Source organism: Leptodactylus fuscus, chromosome 1 (genome assembly GCF_031893055.1).
Source record: "Leptodactylus fuscus isolate aLepFus1 chromosome 1, aLepFus1.hap2, whole genome shotgun sequence".
NCBI lineage: Eukaryota > Metazoa > Chordata > Amphibia > Anura > Leptodactylidae > Leptodactylus > Leptodactylus fuscus.
In genome coordinates, this window is record NC_134265.1 from 126,126,982 (window position 1) to 126,153,567 (window position 26,586).

The 26,586-nt window shown below is 41.9% G+C and overlaps 1 protein-coding gene across 1 annotated transcript in view; it reads right to left on the minus strand.

The window, feature by feature from the left end:
- LOC142207065 (acyl-CoA dehydrogenase family member 11-like) overlaps positions 1–13,732 on the minus strand; it is a 37,703-nt gene extending 23,971 nt beyond the window's left edge. Inside the window, exons 1-2 of the mRNA XM_075276651.1 lie at positions 13,657–13,732; positions 3,402–3,672 (exon numbers count right to left, since the gene is read on the minus strand). Of these exons, the coding sequence (XP_075132752.1) occupies positions 3,402–3,672; positions 13,657–13,676 (291 nt within the window). The 5' untranslated portion in view covers positions 13,677–13,732. The remainder of the gene's footprint in view (positions 1–3,401; positions 3,673–13,656) is intronic.
- Between the last annotated feature and the right edge of the window lie 12,854 nt (positions 13,733–26,586).

The window sequence follows — 26,586 nt, forward strand, 5'->3', positions numbered from 1 at the left end:
ATTTGTCATAAAGATTTTACTTTTTGTTTTTCAATGAAACTCATGGAAGCTCTTGTGTCTCAGGACTCCTTGGATCACTGAAATCAATCTCAATCCCTATGATAATTAGTTTGCCAGGTGAGACCAATTAAAGGAACACTACTAAAGGCTAAGGCCCTACGTTGCGAGCTGTAGCAAAAAAGAGCTGTGGGAAAAATCATGGCGGCAACGCATCATGGTTTTTCCCATATCGCTTTGTGCTTCAGTTATACCTATATGGAAACTGCCAGCGTTTTAGTAGGTATAATTGACATGCTGTAATTTCCAAAACTGAGGCAATGTATTTCTACGCAATGTGTGGATGGGATTCGCTAGTGACCTAAAGCTGAGGCACCACTCTGCAGAAACGCAACTCTTTTTTGTTGCTGATTTAACTGCGGTTTTTGTGCCAAATCCAAGAATGACTACAGAAAGAATGGGAAATATATATATATAAATATATATATATATATAAATATATATATATAAATATATATATATATATATATATATATATATATATATATATATGTCTAATAAAGTTTGATTCACACTCTAAAGGGTGAAGATTTGAACATTATATTGACTGTGATTTGCATCGACCATATAGGAAAATCAGAGAAAAATATAATTTGCATAATAATTTGGAAATCAGTGTATTTGTAATAATTAGAGATGAGCGAGTACTGTTTGGATCAGCCGATCCGAACAGCACGCTCGCATAGAAATGAATGGACGTAGCCGGCACGTGGGGGGTTAAGTGGCCGGCCGGCGTCAAAGCGGAAGTACCAGGTGCATCCATTCATTTCTATGGTGCGTGCTGTTCGGATCGGCTGATCCGAACAGTACTCGCTCATCTCTAGTAATAATGTTTACTTTTCATTGTTTATAATTTTAAAAATGGTTATGTTTGTGGATATACCCCCTTAATACTTATTTTCCCTCCACAATCCACACTTGGTTTTGGCTCTAAAGAGGAACTTTCATGTCCTCGGGCACATACGGTTTTATATACCACTAGAAAGTCAGAAGGGCATTCCTGACAGTCTAGCTGGGTCTCAACCAATTCTCTAGGATAGTTCTTTTCCAAGAAACTATGTTTTAAAATATCACTCAGTATGGAAAAATCGGAGTCCCTTGAGCAATTGTGTCTAATTCTTTTAAATTGTCCGTACGGTACATTTTGTTCCGATTTAATACAATGTTGGCTATGGAAATCCAAAAGACCGTTACAATCCACATTTTTGAAAAATGTCTTAGAGTGGATTTGAGTGTTGTCACCCATTAGAACCAAGTCCAAATATTCAATATGTGTAGGACTATTTGTACTGGAGAAGGAAAGATCCCAGTGGTTGTTGTTGAGAAATTCAGTGTATTGCTCAAACAAATCAGGAGTACCCTTCCAGATGAATAACAGATCATCAATATAACATTTATAGAAAATGATATTATTACTCCAATTGTGTTTATTATACACAAATAGATTCTCCAACGTATAAATTTGCATATGCGGGTGCAAACCTTTTGCCCACGGCTGTTCCGTGAATTTGAACATAAGTATTCTGTTCGAATTTGAAAACGCTGTGTTTTAAAATAAGCCGGATCCCCTGTATCAGAAACATCTTATGTTTGGCAGGTAAATCGGAGGCACAGTCCAGTACTGATTTGATACTGGCCAAACCTTTCTCAAGTGGAATGTTGCTATACAGGGCTAAGACATCAAGAGTGGCCCATATGTAAGATGAATCCAAGGTATAGATTTTAAGTAATAAGTAAACTGGTGGAATCTTTAAGGTATGAAGGTAACTGAACCACTACTTTCTGTAGGTAGGAATCAATATATTGTGATAGATTGCGGATGATAGAATTGATGCCTGAAATAATTCGATGACCGGTAGGATTTACGATATTCTTAAGAATTTTCGGTAAGTGATAAAATAAAAGAGACCAGGAGTAGGATTGTGAATAGTCAAAAATTCTTTCTCCTTTTTGGTAATGACCCCAGCATCAAATCCACTGGTAATAAAGGTGATATAGTCATTTAAATGCATATGAGTGAGATCTTTTAGTAATTCTCAGTAGTATTTTTTATCTGATAGAATATTAAGAGCTTCTTGAAGATATACTGATCTATCCTGGATTAACACTACTCCTCCCTTATCAGCATTTAGCTCTGTACTGTCAGAGGGGGTGTTCTTTATCGCCCAGCCATGACACTGAGCTGTGAGGAACTCCCCCTAGTACTGGTCTATGGACAAGTACTGTCAGGAGGGGCGTTCCCAGCTAGATTGTCAAGAACGCCCTTCTGACAATGAAGAGATATCCGTAAGGCCGCGTTCACACAAGACTAGTGACCGCGTATTTTGGACCTGATTTGACGCGGGAAGCCGCGTCAGAATTGGACCAAAATGCACCTGCGACTGTTGCGGCTTCCCACTGTAGAGTAGGCCCAAATGAATGGGCCTAGAATGGAGGGAGCTGCTGCGAGGCGGACGCCGGGACTGAATCAGCCGCGGAATCCTCCTGAAGAAAGAGTAGCTCGCTTCTTTTTTCCGCTAGCGGGAACAAACCATAGACCTCTATTGTGAGGGGGCGGATTTTGAGGAGGATTCAGCGCCAAAATCCGCCCCCTCTTTCCCCGTGTGAACGAGCCCTAATGGCTCCAATATCTCTTGCCCCAGGGCACATATCGGGAAAGCCGACCGTGCGCTGAATTTAGCACATGATCAGCTTTCTAGCGGTATATAAAGCTGCATGTCCCCAACGATATGAAAGGTCCTCTTTAAAACTGCATGCAGAAACAGATGCTAATCGGGCAGCCTAAAGGTACATTCACACAGTTCAGTTAAAACTGCATAAAAAAATGCAGATATGCAGTTTTGACACAGATTTGGTGCAGTATGTGTTTGGGCTTTTTTGTTTTTCTTTAGACTCCCCCAGCCTAATTAAAAAAAGGTTTTACCCTGGACAACCCTTTTAATCTTTAGCCTTGCTTAATGACAGCCAAGAGGTACCTGTAGATACAGACAATTGTGTCCCACATGCCAACTTGAGTAGGTCCAGACAGAGGGAAATGGAATCAGTGCTTCACAAGGGGAAAAGTGGATGAGGTCAGCAGGAAATTGATAATTGGCTCCAGATACATCTTAGCACATCACCATAACAACATATATGAATCAGTGCATTAACACATTGTTTATATGGGTACTACATCATAACCAAGGAGTGTCAGGATTATTTGCCTGTATTTCCTGTATACATTCTCTCCTGGGCCTTTACAGAAAAGACAAAAACCAAACATTAAATTCTCAGTATGTAAAATGGAATGTCAGGTATTAAGAAGAAATAAACACCTCTAAACACCACAAGCATATTCTACATACCACCGAAGGAAGATGTCTCTTGAGGTAACCCTGGAGAAGAGAATCCTCTAGGAACTGGTTCCCCAACTGAGGCTGATCTTGGAAAAAGTTTCCAATCAATGAACGGGAAAAGGGTAGCTTGAGTTCTTCCAAGACTGGATGAGGCTGAGCATCTTCAGGACTGAGAGTAGCACTTGCAACGCTTTTACTACTCATGTAGCTTGCAGGCCGGCACTGTATATGGCGGCAGCACACATTCTGTGGTGTGGCCAGAAGGGTGGCTAGTTTCACTCTGCAATGTAAAGGAATTAGCTGAAGCAAATAGCATATAAAGAATGTATCTAGCTTTGAATACCGTCATATTTTATGGATCCCACATTTACCCCTGTATCTACATAAGAAACCATGTAATGCAACGGCAGAAGTACAACATGAGTTGTGTACCAATGGACAATATTGAAGGGAATAATAAATGGTGAAACCTGCAATGGACATTGAGTCTTGATAAATTTCATGCTATACAAAACGTCAAATGATTTCCTATTGGTGTTTGAACAGTACAGCATAACACATCCTGTCCTCTAAACAAGCTAAATGGGATGATGCCATAGGCACAAAGGAAATACAAAGATTGACACTTTCTGCTTGGATAAGTAAAAAGATCATAGGACACCCCAACGCCCTGCACTCACTAAGCAGGCATTACCATTTTAGTGGCAGAACATTCAGCATTTATCTGTGCCAAACTCTCTGAGGCCTTTGGCATCACAATTTGTTCAGAATTACCAATCTGGTCTCTTTTACCAGTTGTTAGTCTTGGCATCGTATGTTAAACTACTACATGGGTTTTACTCTCTGTAAAAACTAATCTGTATTCTGCAAAAAACATGTCAGCGTTGCATCAGACTATGGTCATCTACAAGGGTCCTTAGGCTACATTCACAATGCTGTCATTGAAGTCTCTTGCTTTCATCCATCATATGATCATTTAATGGGCTTAAATGCCGACAAAATGTCTGATGCATCTGCAGCCATCTCCATTCACCTTTCTTCCATTTGGTGTTTACTTTTCTAACGGAAAAGTAGAAAATGGAAATTTTTTGTTTCCCAAGGGTGCCCTGATTCTAGCGAATTCCATTACCACTTTTTTTTTTTTTTTTTTTTTTTAAATGTAGATTGTGAGTCCCACATAGAGCTCACAATGTACATTTTTCCCTATCAGTATGTCTTTTTGGAATATGGGATGGAAATCCATGCAAACACGGGGAGAACATACAAACTCCATGCAGATGGTTTTATGCCCTTGGTGGGATTTGAACACCAGGACTCCAGCGCTGCAGTGCTAACCACTGAGCCACCATGTGGCCCCTCTCCATTACCACTTTGAGTTAAAACACACGCTGTGGAAACGCAGCGATTTCTGAAACGGTTGCTATTTTGGAAATCGCAGCATGTCAATTATACCTACAGAAACACCAGTGGTTTCCATATAGGTATAATTGAAGCAGAAAGTCCGCTGCGGGAAGAACCACAATGCGTTACTGCCACGGTATATCGTTTTTTTTCGCTGCTGGACACCATGTGGGGCTTTGCCAAAAATGGTTGTTTTTTTTTTTTGTCTTTTAGTAAAAATTATTTGGGAGAGTTGCCCAAGGAAATTTTTTTTTCCAGGGGCACATTTATCAATCCACGTCTGACACTTTTCTGTCTACATTTGCACCAAAATTCTTAGTGCACAGCATTTATAACATATTTATGAACAGTGTGCACCAGAAAGAAAATAAAAATATGACAGAATTTAATACAATTTATTTTGTGAGCCAAAAATTCCTGTCATGCGCCACATATTTGTCTCAATAAGTGAGAGATGATTTGTGTCTACTTATGGCATGCCATTATGTCTTGCGGCAAATATTTGCCTCTATTTTTGCGCCATATAGGATTCGTAGTTTAAGACAAGTGCAATGATAGACAGTATTGATAAATGTGCTCCTATATTTTTATCACCTATCTTCTTTTAGTATAGAAATCTTGTCATTGGCTTCTAAATTTGTGCATTGATATTGCAGTCAGCCGATGTGATGTATTTTATTTATAGATCCTATGACTTGCCTTAGTCAGAACTTGCTGTGTCTACAAGATGATCAATAGGAGGGCATTTCCCAGGCTCAGCCTACATTTTCCATGAAACTTCAAAGCAAGTAATGACCGTGTCTGCTCACTTTCCTTAACTTTCCACATTCCAGATACTTGTATAATCAGGAGGTGGGAAGTTGGCAATAACCTATTTTCATTAACATTCTTTGAGTGAAATCCAGATGATGCAAGACTTCCGGGCTACGAGAAAAAGAGCTTTGTTTTGTTTATGACACATCTCTGCAGCAGAGAAAAGACAGGCCCCTGATAAAGTTGTAATAGACAAACAGATTAGGTGGGCAGAGCTGTAAAAATATTACAGTAAAGTGTCTTTAATGTGAACTCTGACATACTGGATGTCTCATAATCTGGCATTTGTTTCTAGCACCGAACTGAAGATTTTCACAAGACTAGGAACAAGAGACCATGACAACCAATTCCTATGGTTAAAAGGGTTGTCCCATGTTGTTGTTGTTATTTTTAACTAACGGCCTATCACTGGGCCTAAAAGATCACTGGGGTCCGATACACAGGAGCACGAGTGCACATGCAATTGCTATGACCTAGTCACTGTTTACCCAGGCAGTTAGTTTCATATCGGACGTGCAACGTAATCACAGCCTTGTCCTTCTATAGGACAAGGATATGATGGAATTGGTATATAAACAATTCCCTAATAAACCGCGAGTAACATAACCTATAATCCAACAACGTTACCCTGAGGTATTCACCAGAGCCCACTGAAGACAGGATAAATTTTGGTAGCACGGGATGCAGGTTGCAACCCCACAACAAGGTCTCAGAAAACAGGTGCACTTACAAGCAAGTATCCAACAATAATCCTGTGGCAGACAGATTGAGAAAGTAATACAATGCCGGCTCACAAACCACAAGAGGGTAGAAAGCGCCAAAATGGTAGCAGAGCCCAGGAGGTCACAGAAAAAGCCAAACTAGTAAAAGAAAGGGGAGAAAGCCAAAATCCGTAAACCAGGGAAACATTGGAAGGGAGTTCAGAAAACAGAGAGTCCGATACAACCACAGGTACCTGAATAAGGAAAGTGTCAGATTATTATACCCCGCCTCAACCCTTGACGGGATGCTGAAGTACAGCTCTGAGGGGCTCTGCATCTCACAGTTACATTGCAGAACAGAATAATATGAGGAGCCAGACTAGGTTACTGTCCCATACAGTGCAAACAATATTTATAAAATAGTGGAGAAGAAAGAATGTCTGCTCATGATCCCGACCCTCCTCCACCAACTATTGATGACCACTGATTTATACAGGGATATAGTGGCTGTCAAATATTGGTGGAGAATGTAGGAAACACCTAACGACAGATTTTTTTTTTTTTTTTTGTTCTGCCATGTATAACAGCATACCTTCAAGATAGATCTATAGGAGACTTGAGACTTGGATCATTTATACCACATTCTATGGTGAAATTGCTATATTACTGTGCCTTGCCACAGGCAAAGCTCAATAGTAAAGTACCATAGACAGGCTCTGAACTTTTTGGAGGATCTCGGCTACCATAGCAAAAGAACCGCTGCCATGATCTCACTGCAGGACACACATTCCATTGCCTAACGTGATAGGAGAAGCAAACATTTAGATGCTGTAGCTGCATCTGACCACAGCATCTGTGGGGTTAATGATGTCTTAAATCACTGAACATGCTCCTCGATATCTCTAGTGTGAAAACAGGAAAAACTCTGCAGCTATGACACCCACTCGGCTTGTGAGAAGACGCCATACTACCCCATGTAACCCAGGATGTATGTGTACTCTCTGGTATGGGAAGGTAGCGCTGGGAAATTTTGCCAAAAAATAAAAATCTAGATTTTTTTTTTAAATTTATGAGCAATTGTTGATTTTAATCTATATTTTCTTAAACAAGTTAAGTGTGCACTGACAGCAAGAGGAGAAGTCTGATCTATCCAATGCAGGTATACTTTGTCCTACCACCAAGCTATTGACCGCAGTGAAGAAACTGTCCATCCCAGCTGGTGGTGGGAAAAGAGTCTGCATATAGTATGTCAGGCCCTGGGTGTTGGGTCAATGGACTGTGTATGCTGCATTTAAGTAAAAGGTTGGGGCTTAATAAAGTAATCTACAATTGTCAGGGGACAGATTAATAGGCAGAAACTATAAGAAATTGATGTTACACCAGCCTGTGCTTTTCAATGGTTATAGCTTCCTTGCAATTGGCGGAGAACAGACTAGCAAAAGCTATAGTCAGTGGGGAAGAGGGTAACAGTCAGAACTCGGAAGCCATGATTGTTATGTTATTAGAAACATGCCAGGACCAAGCACTGTGTGGCATACTATATGTCCTGCTATTTCCTTGCTTGGTGCTTCTATATACACTCACCGGCCACTTTATTAGGTACACCATGCTAGTAACGGGTTGGACCCCCTTTTGCCTTCAGAACTGCCTCAATTCTTCATGGCATAGATTCAACAAGGTGCTGGAAGCATTCCTCAGAGATTTTGGTCCATATTGACATGATGGCATCACACAGTTGCCGCAGATTTGTCGGCTGCACATCCATGATGCGAATCTCCCGTTCCACCACATCCCAAAGATGCTCTATTGGATTGAGATCTGGTGACTGTGGAGGCCATTGGAGTACAGTGAACTCATTGTCATGTTCAAGAAACCAGTCTGAGATGATTCCAGCTTTATGACATGGCATTGCATTATCCTGCTGAAAGTAGCCATCAGATGTTGGGTACATTGTGGTCATAAAGGGATGGACATGGTCAGCAACAATACTCAGGTAGGCTTTGGCGTTGCAACGATGCTCAATTGGTACCAAGGGGCCCAAAGAGTGCCAAGAAAATATTCCCCACACCATGACACCACCACCACCAGCCTGAACCGTTGATACAAGGCAGGATGGATCCATGCTTTCATGTTGTTGACGCCAAATTCTGACCCTACCATCCGAATGTCGCAGCAGAAATCAAGACTCATCAGACCAGGCAACGTTCTTCCAATCTTCAATTGTCCAATTTCGATGAGCTTGTGCAAATTGTAGCCTCAGTTTCCTGTTCTTAGCTGAAAGGAGTGGCACCCGGTGTGGTCTTCTGCTGCTGTAGCCCATCTGCCTCAAAGTTCGACGTACTGTGCGTTCAGAGATGCTCTTCTGGCTACCTTGGTTGTAACGGGTGGCTATTTGAGTCACTGCTGCCTTTCTATCAGCTCGAACCAGTCTGGCCATTCTCCTCTGACCTCTGGCATCAACAACGCATTTCCGCCCACAGAACTGCCGCTCACTGGATGTTTTTTCTTTTTCGGACCATTCTCTGTAAACCCTAGAGATGGTTGTACATGAAAATCCCAGTAGATCAGCAGTTTCTGAAATACTCAGACCAGCCCTTCTGGCACCAACAACCATGCCACGTTCAAAGGCACTCAAATCACCTTTCTTCCCCATACTGATGCTCGGTTTGAACTGCAGGAGATTGTCTTGACCATGTCTACATGCCTAAATGCACTGAGTTGCCGCCATGTGATTGGCTGATTAGAAATTAAGTGTTAACGAGCAGTTGGACAGGTGTACCTAATAAAGTGGCCGGTGAGTGTATATATATATATATGTCTGGGTGCTGTTGTTGCAAAAAGGCTAAGTTCACATCTGCGTTCGGGGATTCTGTTCCCCTCCCTGCATGAAAAATGTGGAGAGAAAAGCGCTGCAAGCAGCACTTTTCTCTCCGCATGTCTCGTGCGGAAACCACACAAACCCCATTATAATCTATGGGGTCTGTGGGTCTCCCAGGCAATCGCTTTTTAATATGTATAGGTTTCTGTTGGGGGGGGAGGGTCCACAGACGGAAACCCGAATGCAGATGTGAACTGGGCCTTAGTCTATTGGGTCCATGGGTTTCCTAAGGTAACTGCTTTTTTATGCATATTAGGGGACCCCCCGAACGGAAACCCTTGCGCAGATGTGAATCGAGCCTAAGGCCCGGTTCACATCTGCGTTCAAGTCATTCCTTTCCCCTCTCCGCATGAAAAATGCAGAGAGAAAAGTCCTGCAAGCAGAACGTTTCTCTCAGCATTTTTCTTACAGAAATCAAGCGGACACCACACGAACCACATTATAGTCTATACGGTCCACGGGTTTCCTTAGGTAACTGCTTTTTAGTGTCCAATACTTGAAATTGTGCCAGTGGCTGAGGAGGTTATGGCCTACAGCCCTGATGGAGGGCATATTCCAGGAGCTAAATGAAGTGCCAGACCCAGCAATGTATATGTAATGGCACAACCCTTTTAATTGACTTTTGATGATTTTGATTAATCACCTTAACATAAGACCTTGGCCCACATTTACTAACAATGCTCAGAAGACCAATACATGGACAATTGAGTCGATGTAGTAGAAGAAACTGCGCTCTCATCAGGATTTTAATATGACTTCAATTTTATTAAACAATAATAACAGCACTACGCGTTTCAGGCTTTAAAAAACGCCCTTCATTAATCTATAAGATAGATATGTCTCCGTATGATATAGAAATGTGACAGGGTCCCATCCAGTGTCATCACTGCAGTGAACCAGGGAGTAGCCGATTGCCAAGACTTGGGTTCAGGAAGAAATTTTCTCCCCCTTATATGGGGGTTATTTTCGCCTTCCTCTGGTTCACACTATTTTATGCAGCAAATCCTTTCTCAGGCTGTTTCTTCTCTTCCTGTTGCAATGACTGGAGGACCTTTCAGTCCTCCAAAGGTACTGTCATACGAGACATATCTATCTTATAGATTAATTGCACCTGATAAAGGGCGTTTTTGAAAGCCCGAAACACGTAGTGCTGTTATTATTGCTAAATAAAATTCAAGTCATTTTAAAATCCTGATGAGAGCGCAGTTCCTTCTACTACATCAACTCCATTGTCCGTGTATCGGTCTACTGAGCATTCTAGTCACACCCAAGGGGTGTCAGGAACGTTAGCAACTGTTTTTCACCCAGAGAAGGGGCCCTCTGCATAAGTGGTCCCCATGCTTCCCAAGGTGAGATATATTTATATCCCCTTTTACTACCTGTTTTATCTACTCACTATACTATGAGTTGCTCGGTGTCTCTTCTTTTTTGTCTTTGTGCACATTTACTAACAGTCAGACAAAACTTAAACCAGACATTTGAACATGAGAAATACGATTTAAATGAAAATGGGTTACAAAGCTGAAAAACAGCGGTATAGTTGGAAACTGTAGGAGCACTTCTACAAGGGACTGGAATTAGGTTTGTAATGAATCTATTTATTGCTGATAGACTCCTACTCTAAATTTATACCACATATTAGTTTGAGTCAAAATTTTATTTGATGTTTTTGGCATAAGTAAGCTGTCAGTGTTTTCTCCTGACAACAAATGAATGCATTTTCGGGACATGTTATGTTAGTGGGTCATCCATCAAACAAGGTGCCATGTCACATTTTCAGGGCCCCTAAAGTACCAGTACAATGGAAATCCCTTAAACGTGTCCCCATTTTAGAAACTACACCTCTCAAGGAATTTATCAAGGGGTATTATCATTTTGAGCCCAAGAGTGCATTCAACAAATTAATGTATAAAGTAAAAATTTAAAATTTTAAAGAAATATGCCACTTCAGTGCCCAACACGTTCCCAGTTTTTGTCATCAGAAACAAACTCCTAAAACTATTAAGTGGGCTATCGTAGGTAGAAGGAAGTTGTATAAGTGGGTGTAAACTGCTGCTTGGGCACACAGCAGGGCTCAGAAGGGAAGGAGCACTGCACTTTTTAGCTTTTGTAGTACATATTTAGGGTAAGTTCACACGGTTTTTTGGTTTGCACTGCACCGGCATCCAATCGCACACTCCGCTCCGGATTAGGCCCAATGGATAGGCCCATTTGATTTCAATGGGAGCCGTCTTTTTGGTCAGGATTTTGAGGCCGTATCCGCCTCAAAATCCTGACCAAAAAACCCTGTGTGAACTCACCCCCAGAGGGATTTTCTGGACGTCATGTTTTTATAGAGCCCTGGAGGCGACAGTAAATTGGAATATCCCAACAAGTGACCCCATTGTGTAGGGGAATTTTTAGAGTCTCTACAAATGTGACACGGCATCCAAAAACAACAATCTAAATCAGCAATCCAAAGCACATTGCACTCCTTGAAATCTGCACTTTGCTGTTTGCCCAAACGGCAGTTTTTTCCGAACAGCGTACAGTATAACTAACATGTCTGTATACAGGGATACCTAATGAGTACGTGTTTATTTTTATTTTTTTTTACTTTATATGTGTTCTATGGAATATTGGTGATTAGAATTTTTAATTCCTTCTTTTTTTTTTTTTTTTTTAGGTTTTTTTTACTGTATTTATTAGACCCTCTAGGTGTCTTGAATCCCAGATGGTCTGATCACTAATGATCACAATTATTTGCAAACTACTGGCACTTCTACTACAGGCTGCTTAATGCAGACAGGAGGTGACAGTACGGGAAGGGGACAGGGATATAGTATGTGACGCTCCGCTTCTGGAAGCGGTGAAACGGAATGTCATGGAATACTACGAAAGTGTGACCTCTCCAGCAATAGTGGTAAATATGCATTTTTTGCTATTGCAAGTAATTTATAAAGTAGGTGGGGGGTTTAGTTTAATGTTTAAATGTGAAGGTAGACCATGTCTATTCTTATTTTTATACATGCTTTATACTGCTTAAGAAATTATATTTTTCTTTGTGCAACGTTTATACATTAAGATGGCGCCTGTATCCAGTACCGCACCCAGATGCTGACGCACATGATCGTCATGTGGTTTACAAAAAAGACAGTATCATTTCCTGGGAACTCGAAAGCTAAGAGATGTTGAAATTTAACAGCCAATGACTGATCGCCAGTGTATTCAGATACAAGACGTATATGCTTACAGCCTGCCTTTTTCTTATCTTTCTTGCATTCCTGTATAAAAACTGTAACTTCCTCAATAAACCTCAGTTCTGTGTGAATAGGCATCACGCTCATTGCATGGACTGAGACTGAAACTGCATCAATGTCAGTGTTTATCTTTGTCAGCGCGCACATGCATGATTGATTTGGAGCAGGTGACTGACCACTGTAAGTGACCCGTATTCTGGCGGGGGTTCTCCCTCAACATAAATGTATTTTTTTTTTATCCCAGACAATCCCTTTAACAGAGCCTGTCTTAGGCTACAGTATACACTGCACAGAAAGTGGTCAGGGCACATCCTATTCTAACTAGTGGTCATTGGGTGTTGTGTAGTTGGGTTTTAGCAGGTTCAGATTAGCCCTGGAGTCTTTCAGGAGATTGCACCCTCTGGTATCTGCGGATAATATGCCAGCCCAAGTCATAGGGGAAATCGGCAAAGAAACACAATAATGTAATGTTGAGCTATCCACCAAACATCTGATTGTGACCTTATGGATGGCACAACAAGATCAGGAGTTGCTACCAGCGGGTCCCAGTAACCAACGAGCAATTCCAGCATTACATGAGCTCTCCTGAGGATCATCATTCAGTGGTGGATGGTCCACGTTATCAAGGGGCCCATTTTAGAGAGAGATTGAAGAGATTGTCCAGGATAAAACGTTATTTTGTAAACCGGTGTACTCTCAGCGTGGTCTGGTCCTGCTTCTTCTTTTGTGAAAGTACATTCAGTGGTCTTAATGCCTAAGGAAGGGACTTGGGGCAACATAGGTAGTGACGTCTCGTGTCCTTCAATGACCTCAGCAATGACATGCGGCGGAGACTATTGCCGCATGAAAACAATGGAGCTGCAGGAGCGGACTGCGCTGGGACAACCACCTGTTGTATTGTCAGATTTCTGTCATTGATGGACTAATGTCTTTATCCAACCTCATCAACTATGTAACTATGTAAGAGAACAGACTAGATGTAATACTCCATTTTCTGTATGTATGTGAGCATCTGCAGTAATACTGTATCTACTTTATTATTGTACATGGTATTGTGTCCATCACATAGTCTAACAGTACAGAAGACAACAACACGTTATATGGCAGACTTTGGCCACACACTAATTACAGGGCTAGTACAGGAGTCTACATATTACAGTATAAGCAGAACGTGGTGCAGCTGTTCACCCTATTGAGCCCGTTGACACTCCCGCACCCCACAGCCCTATTACCCTTTCATTGTACGGGACATTGAAGATCTTCACTTGAACTCTGGCACGGACACAGGAAGCGGGTCAGGTGATCGGCTCAGGGGGCGGAGCTAACAGGCACGCCACTAGTCTCACGATGTTTTGCTTTGGGCAAGTTGTATCGGTGTGAGGAGATGTGTGACGTAATCGACAGAGCAAGGAGCGGGACGTGTCTCCGCCTTCTCACTGGCTCTGAGGAGTTGGGGCGAGAAGAAAGTGTTGAGGAAGTTCTAGCTGGAGCCACAGGCGTCTTAGCTATGAGTGTCTTATCCGTGGGTGCCGCGTAAGCTCCTCAGCCGCACCTGCCCCGGGTGTGTCTCCTAGAGAGCAAGCCCTCATTTATCTCATGCTTCTGGTTTCAGTGTTTGTATGTGACAAGCAGACCTTGGAACATGGCGAAGATTCAGTTGAGGTGCCGTCTAATCTGCTTTGGAAAAAACCCTTACGTGTGAATATACTCTTAGTCTCTGTTAATCACTTGTAAACACATTTGGTGTAGGTACCATAAAATGTTCGGGTGAATAAGCCAACTATACAGGGGTGTAACTTGAGGGGGTGCAGTGGGGCCCACAAGCACTGACATCAGTATTGAGATTGCAGTTTCCATCTGGCCCATAAGCCAAGGAGACCCACAGATTACCCTAACCTCGTTAAGGATGATTAACCTCCTCAGTACCTGTAATCATCATTATCAAGAATTTGCTGTAGGGATGAGGTAGGGGGCTCAGGCCTGGTTCACATCTGCGTTCGGTAATCCATTAAGGGGAGTCCGCATTGGGACTTCCCTGAACCGACTACCGAACGTATTGGCAAGCGGTGTGCAGTGAAAGCACATGGACTCCATAGACTATAATGGCTTTCTGCGCCGTATCTGCCCGAAACATGCGGACAGAAAAGTACTTCATAATCTACTTTCCTGTCCGCATGACTTGTGCAGACACCGCATTGGGGTCTGTGTGCTTTCACTGCACACTGCTTGTCAGTGTGTTCGGTAGTCCTTTCGGGGGGTCCCCATGCAGACTCCCCGAACAGATTACCGAACCCAGATGTGAAAGGGGCCTCAGACAAAAGATTGCATCGGGGCCCACAAGACTTTAGTTACACCGCTGCAAATATAGCCATAAGGCTTTGTATTGTTTGAAAGCAGAGTGCGGAAGCCAGATTGTAAAAGGTCAAGTGTAAGAAAGATAGCAGATTAAAGAGGTTGTTGGGTCTAAAATATTATTTTTCTTTAATTATGCCGGGAAGGTGAAAAAGAAAAACATACTCACCTGTCCCCAGTTCGCCGCTGTCCTCTTGTCTGGTCTTTCTGTTAGGCCATCGTCTTGCAGTGAAAGTCCTTCCTGGCTGTGACATGTCCTCAAGGACACTAAATCCTACATGGAGGACTTTCTGTTCGCGGAAAAAACCTGACACCAGGCGGAGAGGCTGAAACCACTCACGGGCAGTCATCTTTGAAAACCCATTCAAATGAATTGGTTTTAAAGCCGACCACTCGCAAGCCATCTGCTGTTCGGTTTCCCGGGTTTTACCACGGACACCCCGGGGCGAACAACAGTGGCAGTGTGAATGCTTTAGAAAGAGGTGAAATTAGAGAAAACCTGCCTCTCTTATGGGTTTTGTTTTTTCCTGGTTCAGAACCAAACACGTTTTCAGGTGTTTTCGAATATGAGACTTTGAGGGCTATAACGGTTTCTTCTTTTGAGCTATTCAAATAATTTTTGCATCTGTTTCAGTGATATATGGAGCATATTTATTAAAGTGGTTTATATTATTAAAGTGGTTTATATTAACCCCTTAGCGACCCTTGACGTAACTGTACGTCATGGGTCGCATGGGGATGTATGGAGCGAGCTCACACGCTGAGCTCGCTCCATACACGGCAGATGCCGGCTGTATAATACAGCCAGGACCTGCCACTAACAGCAGCGGTCGGTGCCCGAGCCGATCGCTGCTGTTAACCCTTTACACACTGCGGTCAAACGTGACCGCAGTGTGTAAACGGCGCCGGCGGCACGGGCGCCGCCATGTTTTGCCAATCGCCGCCCTCCTGAACGTCACAAGAGGGCGGTGATCGGTTGCTATGACAGCCGGAAGCCTATTGAAGGCTTCCAGGCTTGTCTCTGCACTAGATCTATTAGACGATGCCAGAGGCATCGTCTAATAGAAGTGCTGCGATTTTCCTATTCACTGCAATACTGTAGTATTGCAGTGAATAGTATGAGCGATCAGACTCCCTAGGTTTCAAGGTACCTAAGGGGTCTGATCATAAATGTAACAGAAGAAAAAAAAAAGTTTTTAAAAGTATTAAAAAAATAAAAAAAATATAAAAGTTCAAATCACCCCCCTTTCCCTAGATCAGCTATAAAAGTAATTAAAGAACATTAAACATAAACATATTAGGTATCCCTGCGCTCCAAAATGCCTGAACTATTAGAATATTAAAACATTTATCCCGTACTGCGAACGGCGTAGCGGCAAAAAAAATAAAAACAGCCAAAAAGCGTTTTTTTCAACACTTTGCCTCCTATAAAAAATTGAATAAAAAGTGATCAAACCATCGGATCTTTCCCCAAATGGTATCAATAGAAACGTCATCTTGTCCAGCATAAAAAGACACCACAACCAGCTCCATACATGGAAATATGAAAAAGTTACAGGTGTTAGAACATGATGACACAAATTTTTTTTTCTATTTTGCAAAGTTTATCATTTTTTTAAAAGTATCAAAAAATTTCAAATACTATATAAATTTGGTATCACCGTGTTTGTACTGACACGTAGAACACAGGTAACATGTCATTTGTACCAAACAGTGAATGCTGTAAAAATTAAACCCATAAGAAAATGGCGCAAATGCATTTTTTCTCCAATTGCGCCTCATTCTGAATTTTTTTCCAGCTTCCCAGTACATTGCACAGCATATTGAATGGTGCCATTACAAAGTACAATTTGTCCCGCAAACAATAAGCTATCATGTGACTCTGTGAACTGAAAAATGAAAAAGTTATGGCTCTTGAAATGTGAGGAGGGAAAAACGAAAATGCGAAACCAAAAAATGGCCTGGTCCTTAAGGGGTTAAGGACCGACATTGATGAAAAGCTGCTTTTTTTGTTGCAGATTTTGCTGCAGTTTTTTTAGCCAAAGCCAAGAGTGTCTACAATAGGAATGGGAAGTATATAGGAAGTTGTTATACTTCTACCTTTTGCTAAACCCATTCCTGGCTTTGGTTCAAAAAACTCAGCAAAATCTGCAACAAATAAAGGTATTTTTGTGCAACATTGGGGCTCAGCCTTAAAAGCTCGTAAAAAATTAAAGCAGCACTGCCATTGGTTGCTATGGCCAATTAAGACAGTTTTGCTTTTAGACTACTTTAATATACCTTGCACATAGGGCTTTATTTTTCTGTTTTTATTTTTAAAAGTTTTTCATTAATTTTAACCCCTTAAGGATACAGTATAAAAGTACATTAAAGGGGCTCTATCATTGAGAAAAGTCATTTTGAACTAAGCACATACATGCATAGCCTTTAGAAAGATTATTCCAGGGGCCACACGGTAGTTCAGTGGTTAGCACTGCAGCCTTGCAGCGCTGGAGTCCTGGTTTTCAAATCCCGCCAAGGGCAGAAAACCATCTGCAAGGAGTTTGTATGTTCTCCCCGTGTTTGCATGGATTTCCATCCCATATTCCAAAGACATACTGATAGGGGAAAATGTACATTGTGAGCTCTATGTGGGGCTTACAATCTACAAAAAAAAAAAAAAAAAAGAAAGGTTATTCCACACCTACCTTTTGTATGTAAATCACCTCAGTAGTTTTTGAATGAGCCTGTTTTTATCCATATGCTAATTAGCCTCCAGCGTGCACCCGGAAGTCTCAGTGAGCACCCTCTCTTCTATGTGTACAGCACAGGCTGCTGCTGACTCATAAGCCTTCCCTGCTCTCACACATAGCACAGAGTGCTCTCTGGAGGCTAATTAGCATATCAGTTAAAATTATTAAGTGGTAAATTTTGATCGATATGTTTTGTCTTTAATTTAAAAAAAACAAAACAGGAAATTTGGTGAAAATTCAGAAAAAAATGCAGTTTTCAAACTTTGAAATTGCATGCCTTTCATACAGATAGTCATAGTACTCAAATTATTTCATAAATATAATTTACTATATCTCTACTTCATGTTGCAACCAAACTTTAATCATCCTTTTATTTTTTTTCAGATATTATAAGGCTTACAAGTCAAACAGTAATTTTCAAAATTTTCAAGAATATTTCCAAAACACATTTTTCAAGGTACCAGTTAAGTTGTGTATGAGTCTTGAATGCCTTTTTAATAGAAACCCCCCCATAAGGCCTGGTTCACATCTGTGTCGGTAATCCGTTCAGGGGAGTCCGCACAGGGACCCCCCTTACCCGAACGAACTACCGAATGCATTGGCAAGCGGCATGCAGTGAAAGCACACGTACCCCATAGACTGTAATGGGGTCTGTGTGCTTTACACACTGTGTCCGCATGAGTCATGCGGACAGGAAAGTAGATCATGAACTACATTTCTGTCCGCATGTTCCGTGCAGAGACCATGTGGAAAGCACATTATAGTCTATGGGGTCCATGTGCTTTCACTGCACACCTCTTGCAGTTGCGTTCGATAGTCCGTTCGGGGGTGTTCCCATGTGGACTCCCCTGAACGGATTACCGACACAGATGTGAATCAGGCCTAAATCACCCCATTCTCAAAACTGCACTACTGAAAGAATTCAAAACAGCATTTAGAACGCTTCTTGATCCTTTCAGCATGTCAAAGCAATTAATGGCGGTGAAATTTACACTTTTCATTTTCTGTTACTAATATATTCATTTAGCCCTAGAATTTACACATTCACAAATGGTTAGAAGAGAAAATGTATTTCAAAATCTGCCATGTAATTTCTCCCAAGCTTGAAATTATCCCACATATGGATAATTATATGACACACAGTAGGGTAAAGAACAGAAGGAGCGCTTTTGGGATTTTGGAGGGCAGATTTAGCTGAAATCTGTTTCAGGCACCATGTTGTGTTTGTAGAGCTCCTGAAGTGACAGAACAGTAGAACTCCCCTAACCCCACACCCCCCAAAAAATTACCTAGACTAGACACCATAAGGAGTTTATCAAAAGGTATAGTGAGCACTTTGACCCTACAGGTGTTTCAAAGATTTTTTTACCATTGAGACGTGAAAATTAAAAATTACTTTTTTTTTTTTTTTTTGCTATAAAATGTGACTTAAACCCCAATATCTTCCTGGAATAAATAGTTCACTCTGATCTTGGGCATTTCTTTAAGTTATGCCCATCAAGTGTCCCAACAGCCCCCTTAGCTAGTCTCCACTGGCCCCTTACCTGTGTAGTTGCAGGACTGCTCTTGCATGGCAAGTTCATGGGAGCTGTCCTGTTTTTATGCCAGCTGGGAGCCTAGTGAAAGGAATATAGCTACTGAGCCTGGTCCAAGGGGCTAATAAAATAGGTAAAAAATGTTTTAAGTTTTTAAAAAATATGAAAATACCCGAAAAATAGAAATTCAAATCGCCCTCATTTCCCTAGATTTCACATAAATAAACAAAAGCAAGTATAACTTATACAGTACAGACCAAAAGTTTGGACACACCTTCTCATTCAAAGAGTTTTCTGTATTTTAATGACTATGAAAATTGTAGATTCACACTGAAGGCATCAAAACTATGAATTATCACATGTGGAATTATATACGTAACAAAAAAGTGTGACACAACTGAAAATCTGTCTTAGGGCTAGTTCACACGTGGGCAAAGGGGTGGATTTTGACAGCGGATTTCGCTTCAAATAATTTCGCTTCAAAATCCGCCCCTTTACAATGGTGGTCTATGTAGACCGCCGGGCTCTTTTTTTCCGCTAGCGGCGGGCTGCCGCTAGCGGAGAAAAGAAGCGATCTGCCCTATCTTCAGCCACCGGCAGCTCCCTCCTATGTCGGCTCATTCATTTAAACCGACAGCGGAGGGGAAAGCCGCGACCGCGATGGTCGCGGCAGGCGGGTTTTGACAAGAGAGAGACGCGGCTCGCCGCGTCTCTCTCGGTGTCAAAACCCGTGCGGGCAGTTCACGTGTGAACTGACCCTTATATTCTAGGTTCTTCATAGTAGCCACCTTTTGCTTAGATTCAAACTGCCGTTTTCCGCCTCCCATAAAAATTTGAATAAATAACATCTGACTTTCTCCAAAATGGTATAAATAAAAAGTACATCTGGCCACACAAAAGAAAGACACCTTATGCATCTGCTAACATAGAGATACCTAGGGGTTTTAATAAATAAATAAATAAATATATATATATATATATATATATATATATATATATATATATATTATAAATTTATATTGTTTTGAGAGTCAACTGGATGGTGTCAGTATTGTTAATATCCCAATTTAATGAAAGTCCTGCATCCTGAGCTGTGGATTGAGTTAACATAGGCAGAAGACATACTCAGACTCAGCCACATAAACCACAACATTGAACAGAATTCTTAACTACAACAATGAGCAAAAATAATGTGACACAATACAATATGTACAACTCATCACATCCAGGTACCCAGCCTGTCTCCACACTTAACATGCTTTGATAGAAAAAAGCAACAAAAACTGAACAGAATTGCACAGTGTGAATCCAGTATGTGATCAGCAGACAAACTAACGAGCAGATAGAAGTAAAATTTATGAGTCAGCAGGCTTTAGGGTCACTGTAAGGGTGGGTTCACATGTTCTTGAAGCCAAATGTAACTGGATTATAAAAGGATTGAAAATATAGAGAACAAGTACTACTTTTTTTTTTTTTTCAATCCACTCCTGGTTTTGCTTTTATGAACTGCATATGAGAAATTGAACAAGTGAACCCACCCTGCAGTCACAATCATGCATGGCATATTTTTACATACAAAAATAGATGCATGTATTTTCATATAACTTCTGTGCAGATTCATCAAAATGACCAATCCAGTTATTTTAGCACTGCACTTGAAATAGACGTACATTCGCTGCCTCAGGCCTCGGTCAAAGGTGAGGGATTTTAGTCTGTGTTCTCAACAGACAGCACACAGACTCGCTTAATTTTATGTATATTCTGACATTGCGACTATAAACCACAGAACAGAAAACTAAGTATGCGCTTCTTGTCCATCTTTCAGATATCCTTGCAGTGATGATATTCCATACACCCCCATGACTACTGCAGATGTCAATGGCCTCATTGGTTAGCCATCTCAACCATGTGCTGCGCTGAAAACATATTTAACTCTGCTTCAGATTTTCATCCTGCAGCATATCAATTTGTGCTGCAGGTTTTTTCTGTGAAGTATTTATCAGAACAAAAGCGACCGCCAGACAGATGAAATGAAAAAAAAACCCAAAAACATCTATTTCAAACTAAATGGCAACTAAATTATAAGACTCAGAAGATGCATGAGGATATGAGAAATAAGGCGATAAATAATATTTTTGTTGTTATATGATCATTTTCTTTTGTCCTGCATTCTGGGTAACACTTGGTAATATTTAGACTTCTTATAAATGGTAATATCCAGACATGGAGCCAGAATCTGTACTGTAAAATGCAGTGTTTTCGCAACGCAATGGATCTATAGGTTAAATGAGCAGTTGGTTTTTCTTACTTCATCTAATAACCATTGTGCCCTGTGTGTTCTTTGTCTGGTTGGTTGCTATGATTACTTCTTAGGCCAGCTATAGTCACTACATGGCCCTATAGCCATATGTTTGTTATTTCAGTCAGTGTATTAGATGGAAGGTGTATTTACATAATACTTTTTTGAGTGATCATCACTCACAAATATAGGATTTTTTTCTCATACTGCATAATCATTGGTTTTCATACCTTCTAGTTTATATCATCTGCTTAAATCTGTCAAGAAAGCAAATGATGAGAGTTATAGATATAAGGTATGGTTCATATCTTTATCTGGTTTTGAGCGGTACTTGGTATTCAGTAGATGTGTGGTTATTTACATATAATTTACTGACACTTTTTTATATATATATATGTACTAGCAGGAGGACCCGGCTTCGCACGGGTATATTCCATTTTTTGTTTCTGTAGTGGCCCCATAAGAATTGTCCACTTTTGCACTGGTGTATTTTGTATGTTGTTTGTGTGTGTCCATAAGCATCTCATTTTGGATATCAGTGAAAAACCTGTGATCAGTTGTTATGGATACCTGGAGTAAAGCTGTGTGTATGTGACCTTGTGTAACAGTGTCATCCACAGTGCCCTGCTTCTTTAAAGCTGACATACAGCAATGAAGAAAAATATCTGGGTTGCTATGGAATCCTGGAGTAAAACTCTTAATGTGTGGTACTCTGCGCAGAGCCGTGTATCTAATCCTCTGGCGTGTGGTGCTGTGTGCTGAGGCATGTATCTAATCCTACGGCTTGTGGTACTGTGTGCAGAGGCGCATATCTAATCCTCCCCCGTGTGGTATTGTGTGCAGTGGTGTGTATCTAATCCTCCAGTGTGTGTTATTGAGTGAAGATGCGCGTATCTAATCCTCTGGCGTGTTGTACTGTATGCAGATGCGGGGTATCTAATCTTTCCTCATGTAGTACTGTGTGTAGACGTAAGTATGTAATCCTTGTTGGTGTTGTACTGTGTATAGATGCGCGTATCTATTCCTCGCCCCGTGTGGTATTGTATGAAGAGGCACGTATCTAATCCTTTGGCAAGTGAAACTGTGTGCAGACGCCCGTATGTAATCTTACGGCATGTGGTACTGTGTGCAGACGGTGGTATTGAGTGATGAGATGCGTATCTAATTCTCCGGCGTGTGGTATTATAAGCAGAGGTATGTATCTAAACCTGCAGCGTGTAGTACTGTGTGCAGACGCACGTATCTAATCCATACCTATGTGGTATTGTGTGCAGTGGTGAGTATATAATCCCCAGGCATGTGGTATTGTGTGGAAAGGCGCGTATCTAATCCTCTGGTGTGTAGTACTGTGTGCAGATGCATGAATCTAATCATCCCCCGTGTGGTATTGTGTGCAGTAGCGTGTATCTAATCCTCCGGTGTGTGGTATTGTGTGAAGACTCCAATCCCCTGGCGTGTGGTAATGTGTGCAGACGCGCGTATCTAATCCTATGGCATGTGGTACTGTGTGCAGACATGCGTATCTAATCCTCTGGTGTGTGAAACTGTGTGCAGATGTGCATATCCAATCCTCTGGCATGTGGTACTGTGTGCAGACACATGTATCTAATCTCCTGGTGTGTCGTAATGTGTGCAGATGCGCGTATCTAATCCTCCGAAGTGTGAAACTGTGTGCAGATGCGCGTATCTAATACTACGGCATGTGGTACTTTGTGCAGACATGCGTTTCTAATCCTCTGGCGTGTGGGACTGTGTGCAGATGTGCGTATCCAATCCTCTGGCGTGTGGTACTGTATGCAGATATGCGTATCTAATCCTCCCCCGTGTGGTACTGTGTGTAGACGCACATATCTAATCCTCCCCTGTGTGGTATTGTGTGAAGAGGCGCATATCTAATCCTATGGCGTGTGGAACTGTGTGCAGATGTGTGTATCTAATCCTCTGGTGTGTGAAACTGTGTGCAGATGTGCATATCCAATCCTCTGGCATGTGGTACTGTGTGTAGACACATGTATCTAATCCCCCGGCGTGTCGTAATGTGTGCAGATGCGCGTATCTAATCCTCCGGATTAATATCTAATCCTCCCCGGTGTGGTATTGTGTGAAGAGGCGCATATCTAATCCTATGGCGTGTGGATCTGTGTGCAGATGTGTGTATCTAATCCTCTGGTGTGTAGAACTGTGTGCAGATGCGTTTATATAATCCTCTGGTGTGTGGTACTGTGTGCACACGCGCGTAACTGATCCTCCCCTGTGGGGTATTGTGTGAAGAGGCGCGTATCTAATCCTACGGCGTGTGGAACTGTGTGCAGATACGTGTATCTAATCCAATGATGTGTAGAACTGTGTGCAGATGCGCGTATCTAATTCTCTGGCGTGTGGAACTGTGTGCGGATGCGCGTATTTAATCCTATGGCATGTGGTATTGTGTGCAGACGTGCATATATAATCCTCTGGTTTGTGGAACTGTGTGCAGATGCGCGTATCCAATCCTCTGGCATGTGGTACTGTGTGCAGATGCATGTAACCAATCCCCCGGCGTGTGGTACTGTGTGCAGAAGCATGTATCCAATCTCCCAGCGTGTGGTACTGTGTGCAGACATGCGTATCTATTCCTTCGGCGTGTGAAACGGTGTGCAGACGCGCGGATCTTATCCTACGGCATGTGGTAGTGTGTGAAGACGTGCGTTTCTAATCCTTTGGCGTTTGGAACTGTGTGCAGATGTGCGTATCCAATCCTCTGGTGTGTCATACTGTGAGCAGATGCGTGTATCTAATCCTCCCCTGTGTGGTACTGTGTGTAGCATTCATATCTGATCATACAGAATGTGGTACTGTGTGCAGACGCGCATATCTAATTCTCCCCCGTGTGGTACTGTGTGCTGAGACACGTATCTAATTCTCTGGCGTGTGGTACTAAGTGCAAAGGTATTTATCTAATTCTCCAAAGTGTGGTTCTGTGTGCAGTTGCACGTATCTAATCCTCACCCATGTAGTATTGTGTGCAGTGGCGTGTATCTAATCCTCTAGCGTGTAATACCCTGTGCTGACCTGTGTATCTAATCCTCTGATGCATGTATCTTAGTTTGGATATCAGTGTTGGATTGTACATGTGGAGTGACCGTGTGTATTGCAGTTGTAATATGAGTGAAAGACTTGCAGGTTTGCATTGGTTAAGGGGGGAGGCATTATGTTGGGAATGCTGTATCTCAGCAACGGTACGTCCGAGCGAGTTGGAGTCTCGTCTTAAACCTTCCCGGATACCTGAAGTATCTGTGTACCAAATTTGGTGAAGATCCGTCCAGTCGTTTAGTCACGCATAGAGAACAGACAGACAAGAATTCATTTTTATAATATAGAGAGATATACTTATTGTGACCTTAGGTGTCTGATCACCATGAGTCTACATTAATCTTTCCCCGTGATCTCACTGACGCTTGTCAGATATGGATATGTTCCGGATTTGTGTATGATCTATGTATCATGATCTATGTGACATTTTAAATCTTAGCATATTGCATGCTTTCCATAGTAAATTTAGTGCCCCTTGTGAATCTATATTGGATAATATGATCAGCAGATCCTTATGTGCATAACACTTAAACTATCAATAATGTGAGTTCAGAGAGTGTTACTGGAGATAGGAAATGTATCAGTGGCTGGCATCCAGTGCCTATATTAATGGCATACACCCTGTGACGGACTGGCTGGAAGGGTCACGTGTCCTGTAAGGTGGGTGATAATGCTGTAGCTGTCCCTGGGAAGAGTCACCTGGGTTGCAGGAATGTGATCGGTGGGGAGCTCTCCACACCCCCTTAACTGCTAGGACTTCAGGGGGTATTTAATAATATTTGTTTGACCACCAGCAGTTTTACTGACATCAAGTGTGGACCGCTATGTCGATATACTGTTGGCAGTACTCTACTGAGTGTGGGACTGGGACACAATCCTTGGCATGGCATTATCAGCTCCATAACCTAATGATAGGCAGGCATTCTCGTACCGCACGATACTAAGAGGTGATGTGCTTTCTGTTGGTCCACAATTGTTTTATTCTTTGACTACTTAAATTACACATTTTATATGCTATGGTAAAAGTTAAGTTTTATATTACATTTTCTCCCTCTCAAGCCCAGTGAATTTTGTTATGGTAAAGGAATATGTCTTAGGCCAGGCTCCCATCTCTGTTCGGTATTCCGTTCAAGGAGTCTGCTTGGGGAACCCCCAACGGAATACACATTGACAAGCGGTGAGTTTATGAAAGCACACGGACCCCTAGACTATAATGGGGTCTGTGTGTTTTCCGCGCGGTGTCCGCACGAGTCATGCAGAAAGGAAAGTAGTTCATGAAGTACTTTTCTCTCCGCATGTTCTATGCGGACACTGCACGGAAAACACACAGACTCCATTATAGTCTATGGGGTCCGTGTGCTTTCATAAGATCACAGCTTGTCAATGCGTACGGTATTACATTTAGAGGGGTCCCTAAGTGGACTCCCTGAATGGAATACCATATGTCAACCAGACCTTAGGGTGCATTCACACTACGTAACGCCAGTGTGTATCACAGCCGTACACACCGGCGCTACAGCAGGGCTGCCAAACACTTCCCATTCATTTCTATGGGAGCCGGCATGCGAGCGCTCCCCATAGAAATGAATGGAAAAAAGCAGTCCATTCATTTCTATGGGGAGCGCTCGCATGCCGGTTCCCATAGAAATGAATGGGAAGTGTTCGGCAGCCCTGCTGTAGCGCCGGCGTGTACGGTTGTGATACACACTGGCGTTACGTAGTGTGAATGCACCCTTACAGTGATTTTTTTTTTTTTACCTTCTAATTCACACACCTATTATCTCTGTAAGAGTGTAACATCCAGGTTATCATAGAGTTACATAGTAAAAAAAAGACTTCTAGTAAGTGTGTTTACATATGAAAGTTCATATATGGGACCCAATGTAAAGCTGAATAAAGAGAATGTTCTGCCAAGTGAGTGGCTGCATCATTCACTTCACATTAGTATGCCCAAATTGCATGGCTAGAGAATAATAACATTTGCTGTAATGAGGTTTTCAGCCGAAAGCAAGGATATGAATACTATTCATAACAACAGCAACCCCAAGGTAGAACATATGGACAATCGTTTGATTGCAGTGATTGCCTCAAAAGGTTGTGCAACAAAATATTAAGATATGGGAACCATCATTTCTGTCCAGGCCTGTTTCAGGAGTTTTATTTTTTATTATT